The sequence below is a fragment of the Centropristis striata genome, chromosome 7, assembly GCF_030273125.1.
Source record: "Centropristis striata isolate RG_2023a ecotype Rhode Island chromosome 7, C.striata_1.0, whole genome shotgun sequence".
NCBI lineage: Eukaryota > Metazoa > Chordata > Actinopteri > Perciformes > Serranidae > Centropristis > Centropristis striata.
Genome location: NC_081523.1, coordinates 34,304,617 through 34,326,882, shown reverse-complemented (window position 1 = coordinate 34,326,882; position 22,266 = coordinate 34,304,617). Strand labels below are relative to the sequence as shown.

Sequence of the window (22,266 nt, the reverse complement as noted above, 5' to 3'; positions counted from 1 at the left end):
GTTGTTGTATATATGTATAAATGTATATATTTTAGTTGTAGTGCATCAATGCAAGAAGGGAAGCTGACAAAATGCTGTGAATGCATCAATTAATATTTTTTTGAAATCACTGTAAAAAAAAAGTAAACAAAGTGACGCACATAAGGAAGAGGGAGCTGAACAGAATAACATATAAGAAAAATAATGTGTGAAAGAGAGAGGTTGTTGTTCCAAACATCACCGTGTGTTTTGTCTTTAAAACATTTTTAGGCTCTGGGAGACTCTTTTTCTTTTTTGAACTCCACCTCCATGAGCTTTTTTTACTTTCACTTTCAGCGCTGATGTGTCGCAGCAAGAATTTCAGACGGTAAGTGAACTGAACTAAAAATAGATAAAGAAAAAGAACTTAAAGTAAAGTAAAAGCAGCGTGTCTTTAAGTTTGATGGGGGGATATGATTTATAATGGAAAAACGTTAGATCTATATGGGGAACAATGTAAGCTCTGCTTTGCTGCTGGAAGGTGAAAAGAAAGAGGGTTAAAAAACAGAAGGATGTTTTAGTTATCGTTGGTTTTTAGTCTCTAAAATGTTCTTAAAATGAAATTTAGTGAGAGAGCGCTGAGAAATGTTACTGTTAAACATGTGAAGTGCTCTGTGGAGACGCCATATTTTGGATATCATGAGGAGGAAGCCACACTTCAACTTGTCTTTTTTAATCACTTCAACGACTGCGGTGAAGTTAGTTTGAAGTTGGATATTCGACAGACATTCGCTTACGGGTAAACCTCTGTTTTGTTTCGGCGGTCGAGCCAACTGCGTTCATGCCAGCGGTCTCTTCTTTTTGCTCGGTCCAGTCAGCCGCTCCTACATTTCGAGTGCGCCCGTTCTGCCAGTGGAGTACTATGATCCAACACTGGTTTTGAGTCATTAGGTCACATGACCTGGAATCTATTGAGATAAAATGCTAATATTTAGATATAAATATTAATGAAAAAAATATGAACGACTTCAAATGTAAAAAGAAGAGGTGTGTCTCATTCTGCCAGTGGAGTACTATGATCCAACACTGGTTTTGAGTCATTAGGTCACATGACCTGGAATCTATTGAGCAAAAATGCTAATATTTAGATATAAATATTAATTAAAAAAATATGAACAGACCTCAAATGTAAAAAAAAAAAAAGGTGTGTCTCATTCTGCCAGTTGAGTACTATGATCCAACACTGGTTTTGAGTCATTAGGTCACATGACCTGGAATCTATTGAACAAAAATGCTAATATTTAGATATAAATATTAATTAAAAAATATGAACGACTTCAAATGTAAAAAGAAGAGGTGTGTCTCATTCTGCCAGTGGAGTACTATGATCCAACACTGGTTTTGAGTCATTAGGTCACATGACCTGGAATCTATTGAACAAAAATGCTAATATTTAGATATAAATATTAATTAAAAAAATTTGAACAGACCTCAAATGTAAAAAAAAAAAAAGGTGTGTCTCATTCTGCCAGTGGAGTACTATGATCCAACACTAGTTTTGAGTCATTAGGTCACATGACCTGGAATCTATTGAGCTAAAATGCTAATATTTAGATATACATATTAATTTAAAAAATATGAACAGACCTCAAATGTAAAAAAAAAAGATGTGTCTCATTCTGCCAGTGGAGTGCTATGATCCAACACTGGTTTTGAGTCATTAGGTCACATGACCTGGAATCTATTGAGCAACTGAACTGAGGAGAGCCTGCATCTGTCTCTTAAATTAACATACTTAATTGGTGAAATCCTATTGGTCTAGGGACCGCATGTACAGCTGATGGTGCAAGTGGGTGACCTTCTGAACAGAGAGGCTGACTCTAGAGGCAGATGACTAGAGGCTACAGAATGCAGTAATACTGTCTTCAGCAACAATTTGTTATCTGTTGACTTTAATATGGGGCGCTTCAAAAAAGGTCAGAGACAGAGGACCACAGATATGTGGGAAAAAGCTGGGGGGAGAGACGCCATTGTCACGTCTTTTATAAATTATCACGTTTGTGAGGTAAATGTCCCAGCAGAGATTTTGACATCAGTCACACTTGATGTCTTTAAAACCAACGAAAAAGAGTACATCAAATGGCTGAGAACAATCTGGAGGGAGGACAGACGAGGAGTCCAGACAGCAGTCCTTCGTCCAGGTAATAGCCTACAACTTAAATTTATATTCTATTTATTTAATTATTTTGTAGGAGAGCTGATAAGCTGTCACAATAATGTTGTTTCTATATTTCCATTTTTATTATTGCAATGATTCCCTCACAGATGAAGGGGCAGAACCTCCTTATCCACCACTCAGAGCTGTACACACTTAAGCCACATGAATGGTTGACAGGGGAGGTATGTATCAAATGTGAAAATGTTATATATGAATTATTTTTGATAATTAGATGTTTCATCCTATTTGAGGCTGTTTATTATTATTATTGTCATTGTTATTAATTGGACAAACAATTTGTTGTTTCTGTCAGGTTATTGAGGGCCTGCTCCATGTTTTTGCCCACAATTTCAGTATGATGGACACCATCTATTTAATGAGCCACTATACAACAGGTTGCATTCTGTTTGGTGACAGGAAAAATCTGCAGCAGCAAAGTTTACGAAAGGTGTGTGTGTGTGTGTGTGTGTGTGTGTGTGTGTGTGTCTGTATGATGAGTAAAACCTAAGACTATTGCATAATCATCCTATGAATTGTTTTGACTAAAATGTTAGAATGCTCCTGGACATAAAAAATAATAAAGAAATTCCAAAGTACAACACTAAAACTGGTATAAGAAATACTATTGTCATTAACTATTAGTTTGTCATAAGAATTTTAAATTTGTTTCAGTGATAACTTTCATCCATTTGTATTTATTTCAATTGTAGGTGAACTTCAGCAACTTCGGAGCTGTTCTATCATTTGTGCTGGTCAACAATAACCACTGGAACTTGCTGGTTTGTAATTTTTTTATGTTGATCTCTTGATTTTTGTCTTTAAATGCATATCATATCCCAAGTAATGACACAAAAACATATTGATAGTGCCATGGGCCATGTAGTAAGGTACATAGACTATGAAATGACCACAGAGATGAGTGCATAGCACAGTGAAACCAAGAAAGACACAAGGGCAGAGAGACAGAAAGCAACTGACAGACAGTACTGATTATGGGCCATGCTGCTGTCTAAATTCACAATATTAATCTCACACATATCTTCATCACCCTCTGGCACTCAAAATTTTGGGGCTGAAATGTTGTAGTTTTACATTGTTTTGTTATGTTTTGTTGTGTCACAGTACATACATGCAGAAACCAGCACAGTGTACCTGGTGGATCCAGCGCAGAACAAAACAGAGCTGAAGGCCTCAGAAACTGCTGCTAAAAGAATCCCGTAGAGTAATTTTAAGCTACTAATTTTAAGGTAAAAAAAATGATATTTCTAAAATTGTATGGGAGGAAACCTTCTCTATTTTGCTAGGTGTTAACATAACTGTCTGTGTCTTCCTGTTTCTGTTACTAGTGACTAGCTTACATCAGTTCATAAAATTGAAGGACCTTAATTTAAAGAGTATGATGAATATAAACTTTATTCAGGGAGTACTTCAAGATGAGGAGGACAAGTCATGGAAAAATGGAATGGGTGGATGTCAAATGGAAAGGGGGGGTTATGTCCCATCCAGTCCAACAAGATGGAAGCAGCTGTGGTGTCATTGTTGTCAAGGTAAGCCGAAAAAAAATGTTTTTTCATTATGTGAGGTGGGAATTTTTCTTTTGGAAGAAAGAAAGAAAGAAAGAAAGAAAGAAAAATTATAGTGTGAAAATAATTAATTTGTTTAATAGTGACCATGAGTGTATGTCATTTATTATATGCTCCCACATTATTGTTGTAAGTACCTGCATTTGATATTGTTTAGATGGCAGAAGGCCTGATGAAGGCTTTCCCAGAAATCCCTGCGATGGATTTCAACACAACAAAAAAAGAAATGAAGAAGGAGAGGAGAGATCTGGCTCTTAGCATCCTAGATGCCTCTGGTAAATGCAAATTAAGCATACAAGTAAAAAACAAGATACAGTAGATAGTAGATGTATTAAATCAATGTTGTTGTTTTTTTCAGTCTTTGATGAACACAATTATTGTGCAATGTGTGCCACCTTTAAGCCACCAGGACCAGGAACTGCCATTATACAATGGGTGAGTAATTGAAAAACAGTTATAGACATCTTGAATTGTCATATAATCATGAAAAAGTATAGTAATGTTTAGGTGTCAAATAATGACTAATTAATTAATTAACAATAACATATAATTTGTTTTCACCTAAACAGATACAATGTGATGACTGCGACAGGTGGTTCCATAGCACATGTCTGTCCATGGAAAGCGAGGACATAGAGGATGCCAAGAACAAAACATGGAAATGTCCCTTATGCCACTGAAACAAGGGACATGATTCAAGAAGATTAACCCATAAGAACCCAGACCCAGAAATCCTTAAAGGAAAATTATGGGGGATATACCACAGACCAAGTGGACCACATTTCAAGTGTGACAAGTTGACAAGTGTCAAAGATCTGTAATGTGACATATATGTCACATTGGGCGTTTATGGTTTTTATGTTTATGATATTTCCTATTTTTAAATGAATAAACTAGACACATTTTCTGCCCTCAGAGACATAAATTTGCCTTTTTCTTTGCATCTCCACAACATATATCAAAATTACGACATTAATGGTGCTGTTTAACAACAAATTATTTTTCAGATTTGTTTAAGTACCAAAATAATTAAAAATCAATAATAAATAAAAATGAATAACGATTTGCCTTTTTGTTTTCATCTCAATAATATATCATAATTTTGACTTTAATAGTGCTGTTAGACAAGAAATTCCATTTCAGATTTGTTTTTAAATAACAAAATAATAATCAATGATAAATGAATATAAATAACACTGCCTCATTTGGCGGCTTCTCAACAAGCTAATGTAGCTGTAGAACACTGAAAAACACACCTATGTACTTGAGAAAACATAGATGGTGCTAAAAAAACAAAACATGCTGAAGGGAAACAAAACTTTTGTATGATCAGCACCATGTTTGAACAATTTTTCTCAGTTCTTACATCTATTAAGCATCTTCGGCAGTTTAGCCTAGGCCAAAAGGTAAGATTTGAAGCAACTTTTTTTCCTCAGTGAAGCAAAGGGTGATGATTGCATTAATTTGAGAGAATTTGCAGCGGTCACACAAATTTTACAGGCCAGTGTGCAACCTGGTCGGTACGAACTACATCTGAAACTCCGACACAAACTCTCTGGGGCAGTATTGGAGGAGCTGAGGCGTCAAGTGATGGGTGGCCAAACAATGAGGCTAGTGCAACCTCTGGAAGCTCCTTTGTTTCATTGGCTTTGGGACACTATATATATCCTTTATTTAACCAGGTAAAATAATAAAAAATTAAATTTAAAAAATCTCTTTATCTCAATAGATCCCAGGTCATGTCATCAATTGACTAAACATTAGTGTTGGATCATAGCACTCCACTGGCAGAATGAGACACACCTCTTTTTTTTACATTTGAAGTCGTTCATATTTTTTTTATTAATATTTATATCTAAATATTAGCATTTTATCTCAATAGATTCCAGGTCATGTGACCTAATGACTCAAAACCAGTGTTGGATCATAGTACTCCACTGGCAGAATGAGACACACCTCTTTTTATTGCAGCTTAATAATCTTCATATCTTCTATTAATCTTTTAATGTCAAAAAATGTATTTTCAACAGCTGCCAGGTCATGTGACTTAATGACCCAAAATCAGTGTTGGATTATAGTACACTACACTGGCTGAATGGGACACAGTTTAACACTGTCCATATTCTATATTATTTTTTTAATGTAAAAAACACATTTCATATGACGTAATTTCTCATAACCAGTGTTGACATCTCTTTTTATTGTTGTTCATTTCTCAACACTTTATTTTGAAAAGAGGAAGTTGTTACACACTGTACTTTCTCAGCGCTAACGGTCCAGGTATCATAGTATAATTCCTTTTTTCTGTCCAAACGAAAATACGAAAAAAGGAAAACAGTGCCCCCTTTTCCTTTTTTTGTTTTAAACCAAAAACGAAAAAACGGATTTTGCTATCAGCATCAAAAAATGAAATAACCAAACAACCTAAATGAAATAACGGCCGTTATTTGTTTTTTGCAAATTCATTTTTCCTTTTTTCGTTTCTCATTTATTGATATGACGTCGGACACATCGGAAGCGGAAAAATAAAAGTCCCGTATTAATAAGTACTTATTATCAAGCATAAAAAGGATTAAAAAAACGTATAATCGTACACTAGTATAAGCTACTGTTCTCTGAACCATGCATGGTTCACATTTATTAACATAATTATTATTGATTATTAATTATAATCATAACTAATGCCGGCGGGTGAGCCAGGCATTAGTTATAGTAGCCTATACTGTGTTCACTAGCATAGGCTACTGTTCTCTGAACCATGCATGTTTCACATTTATTAACATAATTATTATTGATTATTAATTATAATTATAACTAATGCCAGGCCTAACGCCATAAATGAAAGCTATCGCTATGAAAGAGTTTTTTTCAGAACGTTGTCATATCATTTAATTACAGCCATAGGCGGCGGGTGAGCCTGACGTTTGGGAGGCTATCTGACCACATGTTATACAGCCCGGTCGCCGGTGCTGATCGCTTCTGAAGTAAGGTACTTTTACTTTGTTTATCTCATCACCATGGCAACGCAGCAGCTGCGTCATAATAAATCCCTGGAATATGGGGGAAGCTTGCTCGCGATCGCAGCTCCTTTGATGAGAACGCGCACAGAGCACAAAGCTCAGAGCCGGACAATAACCGGAAAATAACACCAGTTAACTCTAACCGGGGCTAAAGGTTTTGTTGAGCCGGAACATGAACACAGAGCCTGGTTGAGCCTCTTCAGTTCTACTGTTCATGTAATAACTGCGCCACCCTGTGGCTAAACATCAGCACTGAAGCGATAACTTCACAAATTCTCATTTTCAATAATTATTATGTTTATAATGTGTGTGAGGTTGTCGCTGCAGCTGCTGCCCGTTCGTCACTATGCTGACAAGTTGCCGGTGACAACGCGTTGCCATGGTGATAAGATAAACAACATAAAAGTACTTCAGAAGTGATCAGCACCGGCGACCGGGCTGTATAACATGTGGTCAGATAGGCTTCCCAAACGTCAGGCTCACCCGCCGCCTATGGCTGTAATTAAATGATATGACAACGTTTTGAGTGGGCTAATCAAAGGGAATCTTTTAATGTCCTACTTCATTTATCTTGAAAAAAACAAAACTCTTTCATAGCGATAGCTTTCATTTATGGTGTTAGGCCTGGCATTAGTTATAATTATAATTAATAATCAATAATAATTATGTTAATAAATATGTTAATAAACAGTAGCCTATACTAGTGTATGATGTACGACGTCATATCAATAAATGAGAAACGAAAAAAGGAAAAATGAATTTGCAAAAAAACAAATAACGGCTGTTATTTCATTTAGGTTGTTTGGTTATTTCGTTTTTTGATGCTGATAGCAAAATCCGTTTTTTCGTCTTTGGTTTAAAACGAAAAAAGAAAAGGGGGCACTGTTCTCCTTTTTTCGTATTTTCGTTTGGACAGAAAAAGGAATTATACTATGATACCCGGACCGCTAACGCCGTCTCTACCTATTTACTTGTAATACGGGCGCACTCGAAATGTAGGAGCGGCTGACTGGACCGAGCAAAAAGAAGAGACTGCTGGCATGAACGCAGTTGGCTCGACCGCAGTAACAAAACAGAGGTTTACCCGTAAGCGAATGTCTGTCGAATATCCAACTTCAAACTAACTTCACCGCAGTACTTCAACGGCTCATTTTATCTTTCATCACTTTTTATCCAACAAGGTCTGGACAACACTTTGTAGATTTACCATCACCATATATATGGAGTATTGTCAACAGGATGAAGGAAGTGTACATTAACATTTTACACCTTTTATCTCCAACCAATCTATATTGCTTCAGATTCTTAGAGTTTGATAATAAATCTAGTTTTTGCAGTGATGATCCTGAATCTTGTATACATTCAGTTACTTTCTGGACTCGAATGATTATAAGATTATATATTGTGTAAAACTAGTCAGTAACATCAATATTGACTCTAAAAGTGTCGTTATATATTTGAAACATTATATTTAACACTGTAAATCTGATAAATGTATCATAACCTAAATTACCCCCAATTTCATTTGATTTCATATTTGAGTTTAAAGAATATATAGACTGTTCAATTTGTATACATATATATATATATATATATATATATATATATAAAGATTAAGCTGTGACAGTGTATAGCGATCTTGCAGAGGAATGATATGTTTAATTTTTTTATTGTAATTTAAAAATCCATTTACTTCATTTCTATTGTTTGAATATATTTTCTATTAATTTGTCAATGTAAAGTAATTATCTTGTTTATTTGTATTATTTTATTGAGCACATATCTGTAATGTTTATATATTTGAATTCTGTATTTCTAGTTACATTAAAATACCTCTTAATGATTCACAAAAATAGAAATATCTACCAAGATCTTTAACGAACAAGTTAACCCTGTAACCCTGAGCTTTAAGTTCGGCTCAGGACATCTCTAATTATTAGGCTTTTATTATTATTAATATTATTGTGTGTGTGTGTGTGTGTGTGTGTGCTGGGAGGTTTACTGATGTTTAATGAGGCAGCCTAACAGGTAAAGACAAGTTAACAAACATTTGATGCCGTCCTCTCTTTAGGTCGTCAAACTCAGCAGTTGAATGATTGTGTGATGTTTCCAGCAGAGTGACATCATGGCGTCTGCATCAACAGGTGAGTTCAGTCACATTTCATCAGTCTCAATAACTCACTGTCTGCTCCTGATCACTGGGATGTTAACTGCCTCAAATATATCTTTAAATTCACGGTTGCTGTGTTTTTCATATACTTTCAATAGTTCCATAATTTCTTCTCATTTGATATGTATTAATGACAGAAGGTCAAAAAATTACAAATGTAGTTTTACTTCAATTTAAGGACAACTTAACTTTATCAACAATCCATAACTTAACTCATCCTCAGTACAAGAACTACTCAGTGTGCAGGAATGAGTCAAGAGCAGGTTGGCTAAACCTGAAACAGTGTAAAAGATTGTATGTTTTAGGTTTTATAATATATTGCATCTTTCAAAGCGAGGAACCATTTAATTCAAATCAGAATATAGCTTTCCCTTTGTTGGTCCAGGCTGAGAATAAGTCTAATTGCTGCCTTACTGGACTAGATGCATGAGTGAATCTGCCATGTTGTGAAATCAATTCTGGTCATCTCCCGACGTATCCGAGTTCTGGGACAAAATTTATAAGTAATTTTCAGAGATGTACCATGTTGTTACATTTTCTTCACATGTTGTGTTAATCTGAGTTTTGCCTCTCTTTAGACTCCCTTGTCAGGGCTGAAGGCAGGACGTTTTTCTTTTTTCCCCTTTTATTAAAGATTACATTTATATGAATAAATGTTTGGCTTTGTGTACTGGAATTGGTCTTACTTGATCAAACTGGTTGATCAAACTGGTTTCTATGTTATGGCCAGCAGCTCAGTTTTATCAGACTTTAAAGCAATAAATTCAATATCCAAATGTACACAACAGAAAGGATTTTCATGTAAGCATTGGTATAATCAGGAGATAAGAAAACAAGTGATTTCAGTCATGTTTAACATAAACTAATCTAATCATATTTCAGTACAGCTTTAGTAAACAGTGATCTGATATTATATAAACCAAATGTAAAGGTCTTGTAGGCATGCGGTTTTCAGTTATAGGCAAATCTGTAGAAGTGCTGTGAGTGACAAAATGTTCTGAGGTTTCTTCTGTAAAAACACTTTTGGAATAAGTGAATAAGTAAGATAATTTAAATATAAATTATTCTTCCTTCAGGTTCTTAAATTGGTCTTCAGTTGAATTTGTCATGTCTTGAAACAGGTACTTTATGGTACCTGTAGCATCAGTTGAGTCTGTCTTCTCTCTCTGTCCAAACATTATACAGGTGACTAAAGAGCCATGCCCTCAGAACTGTAATGAGAGACAGTCACAGCTGTAGTCAATGCTCAGTCATGATTTTGTCATTACGTAAACCAATAGTTATCTTGTATATAGTCTTTTCTTCACTAACTGACAGTCTGTGCTTCATTGGGGCAGTTTTTCAATTTTAAAATTATATTGATCCCTGACAGGACCTCCAGTAATCTAATATTAACTGTAGAGAGATGTTGAGGCTGCCACATAGTCATGCACCCCGAGCAGAAGAGGGTTCAGAGCCTGGATAATCTGAAGTATACAAGAGGTGAACCGACACCTCTCCAGGTACCAGTCCACACCAAAAAAGCAAACCTAAATTTCCCTGACTTGGCTGCTACCATCTTGCATTGCCGTCATTTGGAGCCAGAGCTTGAGCTGCTGTATCAGCTTCCCATCCGAAAACCCACCCGATCCAATCAGAGCGCAAAGCGAGCTGTTAATCATGGTGTTACACTCCTGTTTTATAGCATAAAATATATTTATATTCAAATCAAAATTAAAACCAAACAGAAAAAATGACATTTGAAAAGACATCAGTGTGATAAGAACCTTTAAATTACAAAAAGTATTGTTGGGTTTCCAAGTCAATGTCTGAGCTGCTGAAGACCCAATGCAAGCCAGGCAGTGCAAGCGTTTGACTTCCACCAAAGATAGATGTGTGTGACCTGTAAAATATATGTAGGAGCAATTTACTTTTTCTTTTGTTAAAATGTACTCAGTCCTAACAGTGAGGGGCAGTTGACATTAAAAACAAGTGTCTACCGTGCCTGGAAACAAGAGAAGACGGGAAAAATCCTGCGCTTATTCAATGCCTCTGTTTTTAAACTGGAGTGGTAGCTAAGCTATGAACACCATCTAACAAAACAAAACATGAACAGCATTAATACAATAACTAATTACTTTCAAAGCTCAGGTGTGAACTAAATGGATCTCAACAATGGTGAAGAGTTAGAAGAGGAGGGTGATGAACGTATGAAGTGTGTTTAAGTACAGCACACCCGGCTGAGTGATGGTCCATTCCTGGGGAAAAAAATTCACAAGTTTCATTTTAGGATTGTAGTTCCATCAAAAACAATCCATGACGTAAGAGCTTGTGCCCCTATCAGCCAGGTACTAGACAACTTTACTTTACATTATCCTTTCAAAATAAAACCATCCGTTTTAATAGGACTAAAGCAACACAACATCACCTATTTTAATAATTTACTGTCTTGCAAATTAAGTTTCACTCACTCTCGTTCGTTGAAGCAGTCTTCTCTGGATGTTGCAATGAACTTTGTGTTCACTAATCCAACTTTTGATGCACAGAACAGTCTGAGAGAGAGAGTAGGTTGCAGGATTCCTGAAACCTGAGTAGGAGATCTCTGCAGGAGGTGGGGAAAGAGGGGGGGGCTTTGGTCCCTGGAGGACCCAGACCTGTGTCCCATCCTGAGAGGAGTGTAGAGGTGTTGTTGCCTTGGCAAGCAGAGGAGAAAGAGGGAGATAATAGGGAGGCTCGGGTTCTTTACAGTAGACCCCATGTGGTGTCAGAGGTCTCCTGACCAATGAGGTGATCACACATCTGTGGGGGCCGTAAAGAGTTTCTTGCCAGAAAATCAAAATAGAGCCTTAGATGCCACTTTAATAGATGGATGGAAATGCTGTGCATTTTAATCCACATCAGTTCAAATCCACAAATGAACCAAAGGTCATATTTGGCAAGATCCCAACACTCTGGACTGTGCTAAAGGTAATTTAAGTCTTACAAACTTACATATTATAATAATAATACATTTAATTTGTAAGCGCCTTTCTAACACTCAAAGACACTGTGCAATAGTTTGAACAAGACATACGAAATAAAACAAAAACACTGTGGTGCGGTGCGGTTACGGAAAATAATAAAACAAAGGAAAAAGAAGTGTGGTGCAAAATCTGTGGATCATTTGTTCTTTCAGTTTTCGATTGGCAATCAAAAATCAATTAATGAAAAATTGACTGGTTATTTTGTTATTTGTTTTTCTATTATAAAACAAAAAACGAAGAAAATGTTTGTTTTTTCAGATTTCAATCTTAGGCTCAGATCAAAAATACGAAATGGAAAATGGGCATCAGGAATGAATATGATTTTAATATTTAATTGGTCTGGTTTACGTGTCCCAGAAGTTAGACTGCGGTCAAGTGAGCCGTCACTCGCTTCTCCGTAGTCAAACCAGCCGTCACTATATAATGTAGTGCGCCTATATTGTGATATTTATGGTAAATTTCATTGGGACTGCTCAGAGGGAGCTGACATGAAGGATAAACACTTTACTGTTATTCTTTCTCACTTTTTTCCAGTATAAAACTCTTACTCCACAGAAAACACAACACGCAGAGAGGAGATGAAGTATTAACTTTATATGAACACACCACGTGAAATAATTAAATTGTGTCGCGCCGAAAATGTATTTGTTGCGTCGACGTGCGGTTGTCAGTTTTCAGAATAAAGTGTTACACAACCAGGCCCAAATACCAGATAAATATGGAAATAAGATTAATTGCATGATATTCACCGAACTGTTCAGTGTGGATTTTTTAAAAAATAAAACGCCTTTGGCTATAGACTGTACAGTAAAATATTACATTATATTAAAATTCATAATAAAATGCACTTGAATATTTACTATACAATAAATATTCAAGTGCATTTTAAACTGATATTCCACAGTGAAACCTCCTGTAAATTTGTGAGAAGATACCTGAGGTCCTCTAGAATGTACCTGAAGTTGAATTAGTGACTGGAAACTGACATTTTAATTTTAATAATTTCTTAATATAATGTAATATTTTACTATACAGTCTATTTCCAAAGGCGCTATGAAAAAAAATCGACAGTGAACAGTTCTGTAAATGTCAGGCAATTAATCTTATTTCCATATTTATCTGATATTTGGGCCTGGTTGTGTAACACTTTATTCTGAAAACTAAAAACCACACGTTGACACAACAAATACATTTTCGGCGCGACGCAATTTAATTATTTCACGTGGTGTGTTCATGTAAAGTTAATACTTCATCTCCTCTCTGCTGGTAAGAGTTTTATACTGTAAAAAGGGAGAAAGAATGACAGTAAAGTGTTTATCCTTCATTTCACCTCTCTTGGAGCAGTTTCAATGAATTTACCATAAATATCCCAATACGGGCGCACTACATTATATAGGGACGGCTGGTTTGACTACGGAGAAGCAAATGACGGCTCACTTGACCGCAGTCAAACTTCCGGGTCACGTAAACCCGACCAATTAAATATTAAAATCAAATTAATTCCTGGTGCCCGTTTTTCCATTTTTGTATTTTTGACCTGAGCCTAAGATTGAAATATGAAAAAACAAGCATTTTGTTTGTTTTTTGTGTCATGATAAAAAACAAATAACAAAATAACCAGTAAATTTTTCATTATTTGATTTTTGATTGCCAATTGAAAATGGAAAGAACGAATGATACACAGATTCAGGACTGAATTTGATTTCAATATTTAATTGGTCTGGTTTACGTGACCCGGAAGTTTGACTGCGGTCAAGTGAGCCGTCTATATCTTATCTGTAGTCAAACCAGCCGTCACTATATAATGTAGTGCGCCCATATTGTGAAATTTATGGTAAATTCATTGAAACTGCTCCTCTCTGCGGGAAAGAGTTTTATACTGAAAAAAAGTGAGAAATAATGACAGTAAAGTGTTTATCCTTCATGTCAGCCTGCTTGGAGCAGTTTCAATGAATTTACCATAAATATCACAATACAGGCGCACTACATTATATAGGGACGGCTGGTTTACCTACGGAGAAGCGAGTGACGGCTCACACGATCGCAGTCAAACTTCCGGGTCACGTAAACCTGACCAATTAAATATTCAAATCAAATTCATTCCTTGTGCCCGTTTTTCCATTTCGTATTTTTGATCTGAGCCTAATATTGAAATCTGAAAAAACAAGTATTTTTTTCGTTTTTTGTGTTGTACAAAAAAGTAAAAACAAAATAACCAGTCAAATTTTCTTTATTTGATTTTTGATTGCCAATGGAAAGAACGAATGATACACAAATTCAGAATCCGTGTATCATTTCTTCTTTCCCTGTTTTCGATATCATCCAGTTTCTGTTTGAGCATTTCAACCTCCTCTCTGGTCGTGGGGGGTTTCTCCTGTAGCTCCTGATTCGCTTCCCCGAGAAAGGATAGCTGGGTCTCAACGTGATTAAGACGCTTTGAGATCTCTGTTAGCTTATTTTCAACTGCAAATGTGGACCTCTTGATGTCTTCAAGCTTCTTATCTTGTGTTTCGGAGGTGTCTTTTATCAGCCTGGACATGTTGGCAAGCTCTCTAGCAACTTCGCTATCACTGGCTGCAGGAGCGTTGCTTGCTGTTGGCTCCTACATAGTCACGTCCACGTCAGCTTTATTAGCTTGTTCGTTAGCCCTCGTGCTAGCAGCGGCAAAACTCGAAAACAACTTCCGGTTACCAGCTTTTTTTGTGCTACCTTGGGGCATCTTGTCCTCCTCCGTCACAAAGTAAACTATGGTCAGACAAAAACTGGTTTTCACAGTGCCATTTAAAGTTTGACCGTCAGGGCAGGCAGAGCAAATCCTTCAAGCAGCCATCACCATCACTTGTGTTACGTGACTCCCAACCATTTCCATTAACTCCAGCGTGTTTGAATGTAAAAATTTATAAAAATTAAAAACATGTTTTGATTTTATATAACATTCTACTTTAATCAATTCTATTTGTGGCATTTTGTCTTTCAAAATAATATTTTCCCTGCGCCAAAAACTGTTTGCTATTTCACTGGTGATACACAAAGATGAGGCACACACATGTATTAACTGGATGGTCTCGCAGCAATCTAACAGCACCAGGAATAACATTTATATTACCAAAATAACAATAAAATAAGATACAATAACAAAATTGTATAAAAATAAAAATAAACAAACATTGTTACAGCCCTAGATCAGATCAATTGTTATTGGGTCTGATCATCCTATGGTCCATTCTGACCAAGTCTGACTGTCCTCAGGTCACTTTTGGAATGGGTCTCTTTTTGTTTGTCAGGTTTTTGATGGGTTTTTCAAGTGTCTGTTTCAGATCTGGTCAAACGTCTTAAAAGATTGCATGGATAATATCAGTGATATTGTTACTTCTACGAGAAAGTCTACTAATTGCTTTGTTCTTCCAATCACAGATGATCCACATCCTCTGAGGCGCAGTAGCAGCTATGAATATCTACCACCTTACAGTGAGTCAAACTCAACTGTGTTATCTTGTAATTTAAGAATATCTGAGTTTACATTAGTTTACAGTATTACTGTACATTCAGTTGTCTTTTTATATACATTTTTTTTCAGTGTCTGAGCTGAGAGTTGTTCTGCTGGGGAACAGCTGGTCTGAGAGGAGTTCAGTGGGGAACTTGATACTGGCAAAGGCTGTGTTCAGCACTGAGAAAGAACCAAACCGCTGTCTGACAGTCAGAGGACCGTTGAAAGAGAAAGAAATAGTTCTCATCAACACTCCAGATCTGCTGCATCCCAACATCTCTGAACACAAACTGACAGAACATGTAGAAAACTGTGTGAGACTCTGTGATCCTGGACCTCATGTGTTCCTGCTGGTCCTCCAGCCTGAAGACTTCACTGAGGAACACAAACTGAGACTCTGCCGAGTTCTTGAAAAGTTCAGTGAGCGATCATATGATCATTCACTGGTTCTGATATCAACACCCAGAAAGAAGAGTCCAGCTTTGATGGAAAAATACATTGGACAGCCTGTGTTAAAAGACATGATCATGAAATGTAGATACAGATACTTGAGGCAGAAGAACCTTGAACGTCCAGAGCTGTTAACTGGTTTGGGTCGAACTGCAAAGGAGAACAGTGGAGAACATGTGAGCTGTGAAATATTTCAGGACCCAACATCTACTTCGGCAGGTGATAATCAAAGAACAAAACACAAAGAAGCAAAGACCACAACCCTAACAGATGCTGTTAAAGCTGCTGGTAAGTGCAAAACATTTCTGACAAGGCCTTAAACATTGTTCACACAAATCCTTTATTAAATAGAAAACTAAGCTGCAAATTAATGGTGCCATCTTTTTTACAGGGCTGCAAGCGTATACTAAATTCAGTGAACAACTCTCACAACTCTCACTCTCAGAGAAAACCCCTGTGCCTCACAGTGAGTAAATGTGTTACAATGCCAAAAACGCAAATTTTAAAACAATTTTATGATTAATAATTTTACATGTCAGTTTATATTTAGTGACTTTGTCTTTATATGGCTGATCAGTTCCACCAAGCTCTACCCAAACTCCACATACTGACCACAGACCACATTTGTGCCCGTACATTTTAATTCCCATCCACACAACCCAAAGCCCACATCACTGCTCTTTATGGACGAAACCTTAATAATAAACTATATTTATTAACTGTAATGGTACTGGTCACTTCAATAGAAGTTTGCCCAAATTCAAATGTCTGACCACCTCAACATCTTTACTTAAAATGTAATTAATTGTGTGAAAAAGCTGTATATGAGCAGAATTTGCAGGACATGTTGACACTTGGAAGAAAAGTGCTGCAGTGATTTCAGCCTCATAATGAGTTTATGCCATTTTATCTTTCTCTCTGTTGTATTACAGCATCTGATTTCAGGATTGTGCTACTGGGAAAAAGTGAAGACAAACAGACAAAACTTGGTAACTTCATCATTAGGGGCCACAGTTTTCATTCCCCAACAAGGCAACGTGTGGCCATGCATGGAGAGTGGAGAGGAAAATCATTAACAGTTATGAAAACTCCAGACATCTTCAGCTTGTCTGAGAAGGAAGTGAGAAGACAGGTGCAGGACTGTGTGAGTCTTTGTCCTCCTGGACCAAATGTTCTGCTGCTGTTAGTGAAGCCTTCTGACTTCACAGAAAGAAACAGCCAGAGAGTGAAGTTCATCCTGAGTTTGTTTGGCGAAGATGCTTTGAAGTTCTCAATGGTCATCCTGACACATGAGAGTGAAATGACTTTCACTGTTAATGAACTCATTCAAAACTGTGAAGGAAGAAACTACAGTTTGTCTGAAGATAACCACAGATCATTAATGGAGAGGATTGAAGAAACAGCAAATAAAAAGATGAAACCAGCTCTAAACATGGTTCTGTGTGGGAGGAGAGGAGCAGGGAAGACCTCAGCAGCCAAGGCCATTTTAGGTCAGACAGAGCTTCATTCAGTCTCCAGCTCAGAGTGTGTTAAACATCAGGGAGAGGTGTGTGGACGTTGGGTTTCCCTGGTGGAGCTGCCTGCATTGAATGGAAAACCTCAGGAGGAAGTGATGGAGGAATCATTCAGGTGTATCTCCCTCTGTGATCCTGAGGGCGTCCATGCCTTCATCCTGGTCCTTCCTGTGGGTCCCCTCACTGATGAAGACAAGAAAGAGCTGGAGACCATCCAGAACACTTTCAGCTCTCGAGTCAATGACTTCACCATGATTCTGTTCACTGTGGAGTCAGATCCTACAGCTACAGATGTTGTTAACTTTCTAAAGGAAAACAAGGACATCCAGGAGCTCTGTCAGAGCTGTGGAGGAAGACAGTTTGTCCTCAACATCAGGGACCAGCAGCAGATCCCAGAGCTGTTGGATGATTTGGAAAGGATGACAGTTAAAGGATCCAGATGCTTCAAAGTGAAGATGTTTTTCAAGGCTCAGGTGGAGAATGTAGTCAAGCTGGAAAACACTAATGCAAGGCTTCAAGCTGAACTGCAAGATGTTAAAAAGAAAAGTTTGATGGGAGGTGATGATAAAAGTCAGAGCGGAGAGTGTCTCAGGATGGTGCTGATTGGAAAGACCGGCAGTGGAAAGAGTGCAACTGGAAACACCATTTTGGGCAAAGAACATTTTAAATCCAGACCCAGTCAGAAGTCTGTGACCAAGTTTTGTGAGAAAGCAACAGGAGAGATTGATGGGCGGCCTGTATCTGTGGTTGACACTCCCGGCTTGTTCGACACGACTCTGTCCAATGATGACGTTCAACAGGAGCTGGTGAAATGCATCAGCATGTTGTCTCCTGGACCTCATGTGATCTTACTGGTGCTGCAGATCGGTCGCTTCACAAAAGAGGAAAAAGACTCTTTGGAACTGATCAAGAAGTATTTTGGCAAGAGTTCAGGTGATTTCATCATCATTGTATTCACCAGAGGAGATGAACTGAAAAACACAACAGTTGAAAGTTACATAACAGAAGAGTGTGATGACTTTGTAAAACAACTGATACATGACTGTGGAGACAGACACCATGTTTTCAACAACAACGATCCAAATCGTGCTCAGGTCAGCGAACTGCTGACAAAGGTTGAGATGATGGTGAGGACAAATGCCAGCAGCTGCTACACCAATGAGATGTTCCAAGAGGCTGAGGCAGCAATAAAACAGGAAGTGGAGAGGATCCTGAGGGGGAAGGAAGAAGAGATGAAGGCACAGAAGGAGGAGCTGCTAAAGAAACATGAGGAAGAGATACAAGCAATGAAAACAAGAATTGAAGAACAAACAGCAGAAATTGAACAGGAGAGAATACTGAGAGCAAAACAACTGAAAGAAAAGGAGCAAAACATAGAAAGGGAGCGTGAACTGAGAAAAAAAGAACAGGAAAAAAGAGAAGAGGAGGACAATAAAAGGAAAAGACAGGATGAATTTCAACAACAAGACTGGGAGCAAAAACTTGCAGCTATGGAGAAAAAAATAAAGTCAGAATCAAAGGAGAAGGAAACCATTGATAGAGAGTTGGAGCAGAGCAAAGAAGAGCTTAGAAAGCAACGAGAGGACTGGGAAAAGAAACAAAATGAATGGTGGGAAAAACGAAATCAAGAAAATGATCAGAAACGACAGGAGGAGAAAAGAAGAATAACAAAGCTACAAGTAGAATACGAGCAGGAAAGAGGGAAACATGAAATGAAAAGAAAAGAAGAAGATCGAATCAGAAGAGAACAGGAGGAGAAGGAGAGAAAAGATCTGGAGGAAACCTTTAACAAGAAACTGGAGGAGATGAAGAAGAAATATGAAGAGGAGGCCAGAAAACAAGCTGAAGAGTTCAATGAGTTCAGACAGAAATACACCAAGGACTTTTCAGCGTTGGTCGACAAGCACATGGAAGAAATCCAGGAATTGAAGCAAAAGCATGTGAGACAAATTCAGGAGAAAGAAGAAAGCCATGGCAAAGAGTATAATCTGTTACAAAACCTCTCGACTTACAAAGAGAAAGTACTGAAAGAACAAATGAGAGAAGGCCGCTCAATGGACAAAGAAAAACAGCTAAAAGAGGCAGAGGACTTGAAGAAAAAGCATGAGGAAGAAATAAAAGAACTAAAACAGAAATACAAAAGCAGATGTAGTATCCTCTGATCACTGAAGTGACCATTGGTCAATATAATGTTAGCATGGAGCATGAAGTGTCTGCGCTGCACTGTCTGCATTAAAACAAAACATTGTAGGAATAATTAGCTTTTTCAGTATCAGGCCATGTATAAACACAGTCACCCAAAAGATTTGTTTTTTTCCACTTTTGCTCAACCAGTTGTGAAGTGTGACCAGGATCCTGGTTTCTTTCTGACAGAGTGACTTAAAAATATTGTTAAAAAAGCACATGAACCTTCCCTCCAGAGTCCAGTAACATCCCATGAAATAAATTAATTCATGGACATGAAAAACAATATAAACAAATACAATACTGTGACACAGGACTGCAATATTTAGAACTTTTGTTTCATACAATACAGTGATGCTGCATAAAGTCTGCGCGCGGGCCTCTTCTACATCAATTTATGTGTAAATGTCTTGACTTGTGTAAGGGAAAGCACATATGAAAGCACCAGCTGACAATAAATGTATAGAATACAGCCCAATCCAGTGAAGCTCTCACGTATTCTGTCTTCCTTTGAAATATCTACTCTATTATAGTATTATTATAGTATTAACGAGGCAACCCTGAATTCACCATGCCCCGTCAGAAGGCAACATGTAGTCCTCAGCGACCACCAAGCACAGCTTCGAAAATAAACAGACATGCATGCTCTCTTTGTAATTCCATTGTTTAACAGATAGTCAAACAAACAGAATGTAGATAAATTATTCCCCAGCTGCACAACTGTGTTGTTAGCCAGCAGTTTACTGCTTGGACTTTGAAATACGGAGATTCATTCACAAGAAAGACTTTTACATCGTTTGTCATTTTCATCAGTCCCACGTGAGGCTGATCATTGCTGAGTGTAGGTTTGATCTGAGTGACATCATTTACATTTTACCTCAATCATCTAACCTAATAAAATATTGGCCGGTGTTCAGCCGACACAATCATGTTATGGGATATCAAATAATGAATTTATCACCAGGATCGTCTACTACGACGGCGTATTAGGGCCATGTATGAAAAAATAAATAAATATGGACCCAGGGGAGAAACGTAAAAACCCATAACATGAGGTGATGGTACTACATCACCACATTTCATTCCTTTCTACCCGCGGCATGTCTCTTCTTCTCCATGACTCACTCTGTTTTGGGTGTTATCGGAGTTATTGTTTATGAGTGATCCGACTGACGCTCCCCTCCTCCTCGCGTTCACACGAAGCGCTGTCTTTCAGACATCGTGGGGGTGGGGGTCGTTTGTCTTTGTTTGGAGGGGAACAAAGAGAGACCTCCATTTTGAAGCATGCTATCAAGAATTTGCCCACAATTCATAATGCATTCAGTCCATACATCCAAATGAAACTTGTGGAATAGCTGTGACCCCTACACACATAGGAAATATTTTTTAAAACATCTGAAATGTTAACATTTAACTTTTTGCTGAAAACAAAATCCCCCAAGCTTTATATGGTGATAACAGCAAGAGTTGGAATACAAAAATCATAACTTACATGTCTGGCTCATAGCCTCCATCACTGCTGCTGCTAGTTGATAGAAAATGTTTGGATATTTGATGAGGTCACCTCCAAAAAGCATCCCTGGTAAAAAAAAAAAAAAAAAAAAAAGACGCACATGCTTTCTCACTATACATAAGTTAACTCAAACATTAAATTGAGTGATAAGGCTAAATATATATTTGCAACATCCCAGGTTTGATTCTGGCCTATGGACCTTTGGTGAAGGTCAAACCCCTCTTACTCTCTCAACCTCATTTGCACACTGATGTCTGTCAAATAAGGACAAAAATACCAAAAATGTTTGTTACAGTTTTACATAATCCAGTTTAAGATAATATCAGAAAGATACATTTTTTAATTTAAAATGTATTTATATAGCCCATAATCACAAATGACAGATGTGCCTCAAAGGGCTTTACAGACTGTACAGGGAAAACAGGAGAAGAGAGGGAAAACAGGGAAAAAAGGTTTAATATATGTATAACAGAGTGCACAAAAAAATAGTGATTTCCGTTTCTGAATGATTTGAGAGCAAGATGAAATAGACAAGAATACATCACACTTGATTAAAAGCAAACCTTAAATTCTGAACAGTAAACACAGAGTCCACAAGAACACAAATTGATAAAGGCTTTAGATCTCTGAAGAGCCTCTCATGTCAAAGTAGTTCCCAGTAGTTCCCAGAAAGATACAACAATGGACGAAGATTGGTGAACCAGACAGAAATGTATGCAATGTATGCAGAGATTGTTGAACTAACTGAAGTTAAAAATTGTTAAAATAATTTGAGTATTCTGCTTCTTTTTGTGACTCCCTGGTGTCTGACTCTGTTCTCTATCTCTGTGCGGGACACAGGTCACTATCAAAGGTCAACCTTGGTACTGTTAATCAGGCAATATGAGTTTGATACAATGATTATGTTTGTGTGTTAATGTTGATTTAGAAACTGTGTTTACTTTGATTACATATATTTAATTTGCTTAAACTGATTAAGATTCTATAATCACAAAAAATATATTGTATTTCATATTTTTTAGACTTTAGAATACATGTAAGACAGTGAAAATCCTTTGGCTACTGTTATATCTCTGTAGAACATAACAAGGCAGAATGTTCTTCATAACAAGTTTGTTAGCAGGTCAGGGCACGGCCTTGTTCCGGGCAGCAAGATTGTTGCCCAGG

General features: G+C 37.3%; 2 protein-coding genes across 2 annotated transcripts; both read left to right on the top strand.

The window, feature by feature from the left end:
• Positions 1-213: 213 nt before the first annotated feature.
• On the top strand, positions 214-16,362 carry LOC131974830 (GTPase IMAP family member 5-like). Its single transcript, XM_059337312.1, has 5 exons — positions 214-346; positions 8,851-8,923; positions 15,366-15,419; positions 15,529-16,176; positions 16,280-16,362. Exons 2-5 carry the CDS (start codon positions 8,905-8,907, stop codon positions 16,360-16,362), a joined length of 804 nt encoding a protein of 267 aa, XP_059193295.1. The 5' UTR covers positions 214-346; positions 8,851-8,904.
• Positions 16,363-16,921: 559 nt separating this feature from the next.
• LOC131974829 (GTPase IMAP family member 8-like) lies at positions 16,922-20,630 on the top strand. Its single transcript, XM_059337311.1, has one exon. It carries the CDS (start codon positions 16,934-16,936, stop codon positions 19,562-19,564), a length of 2,631 nt encoding a protein of 876 aa, XP_059193294.1. The 5' UTR covers positions 16,922-16,933; the 3' UTR covers positions 19,565-20,630.
• Positions 20,631-22,266: the final 1,636 nt, after the last annotated feature.

Bases quoted from the DNA above. Each gene is read 5' to 3' on its own strand.
- LOC131974830 (XM_059337312.1), top strand. The intron at 15,420-15,528 runs GTGAGTCAAACT...ATTTTTTTTCAG, and splicing joins TGAATATCTACCACCTTACA to TGTCTGAGCTGAGAGTTGTT. The intron at 16,177-16,279 runs GTAAGTGCAAAA...TCTTTTTTACAG, and splicing joins AGATGCTGTTAAAGCTGCTG to GGCTGCAAGCGTATACTAAA.
- LOC131974829 (XM_059337311.1), top strand. From the start codon at position 16,934: ATGCATGGAGAGTGGAGAGGAAAATCATTAACAGTTATGAAAACTCCA.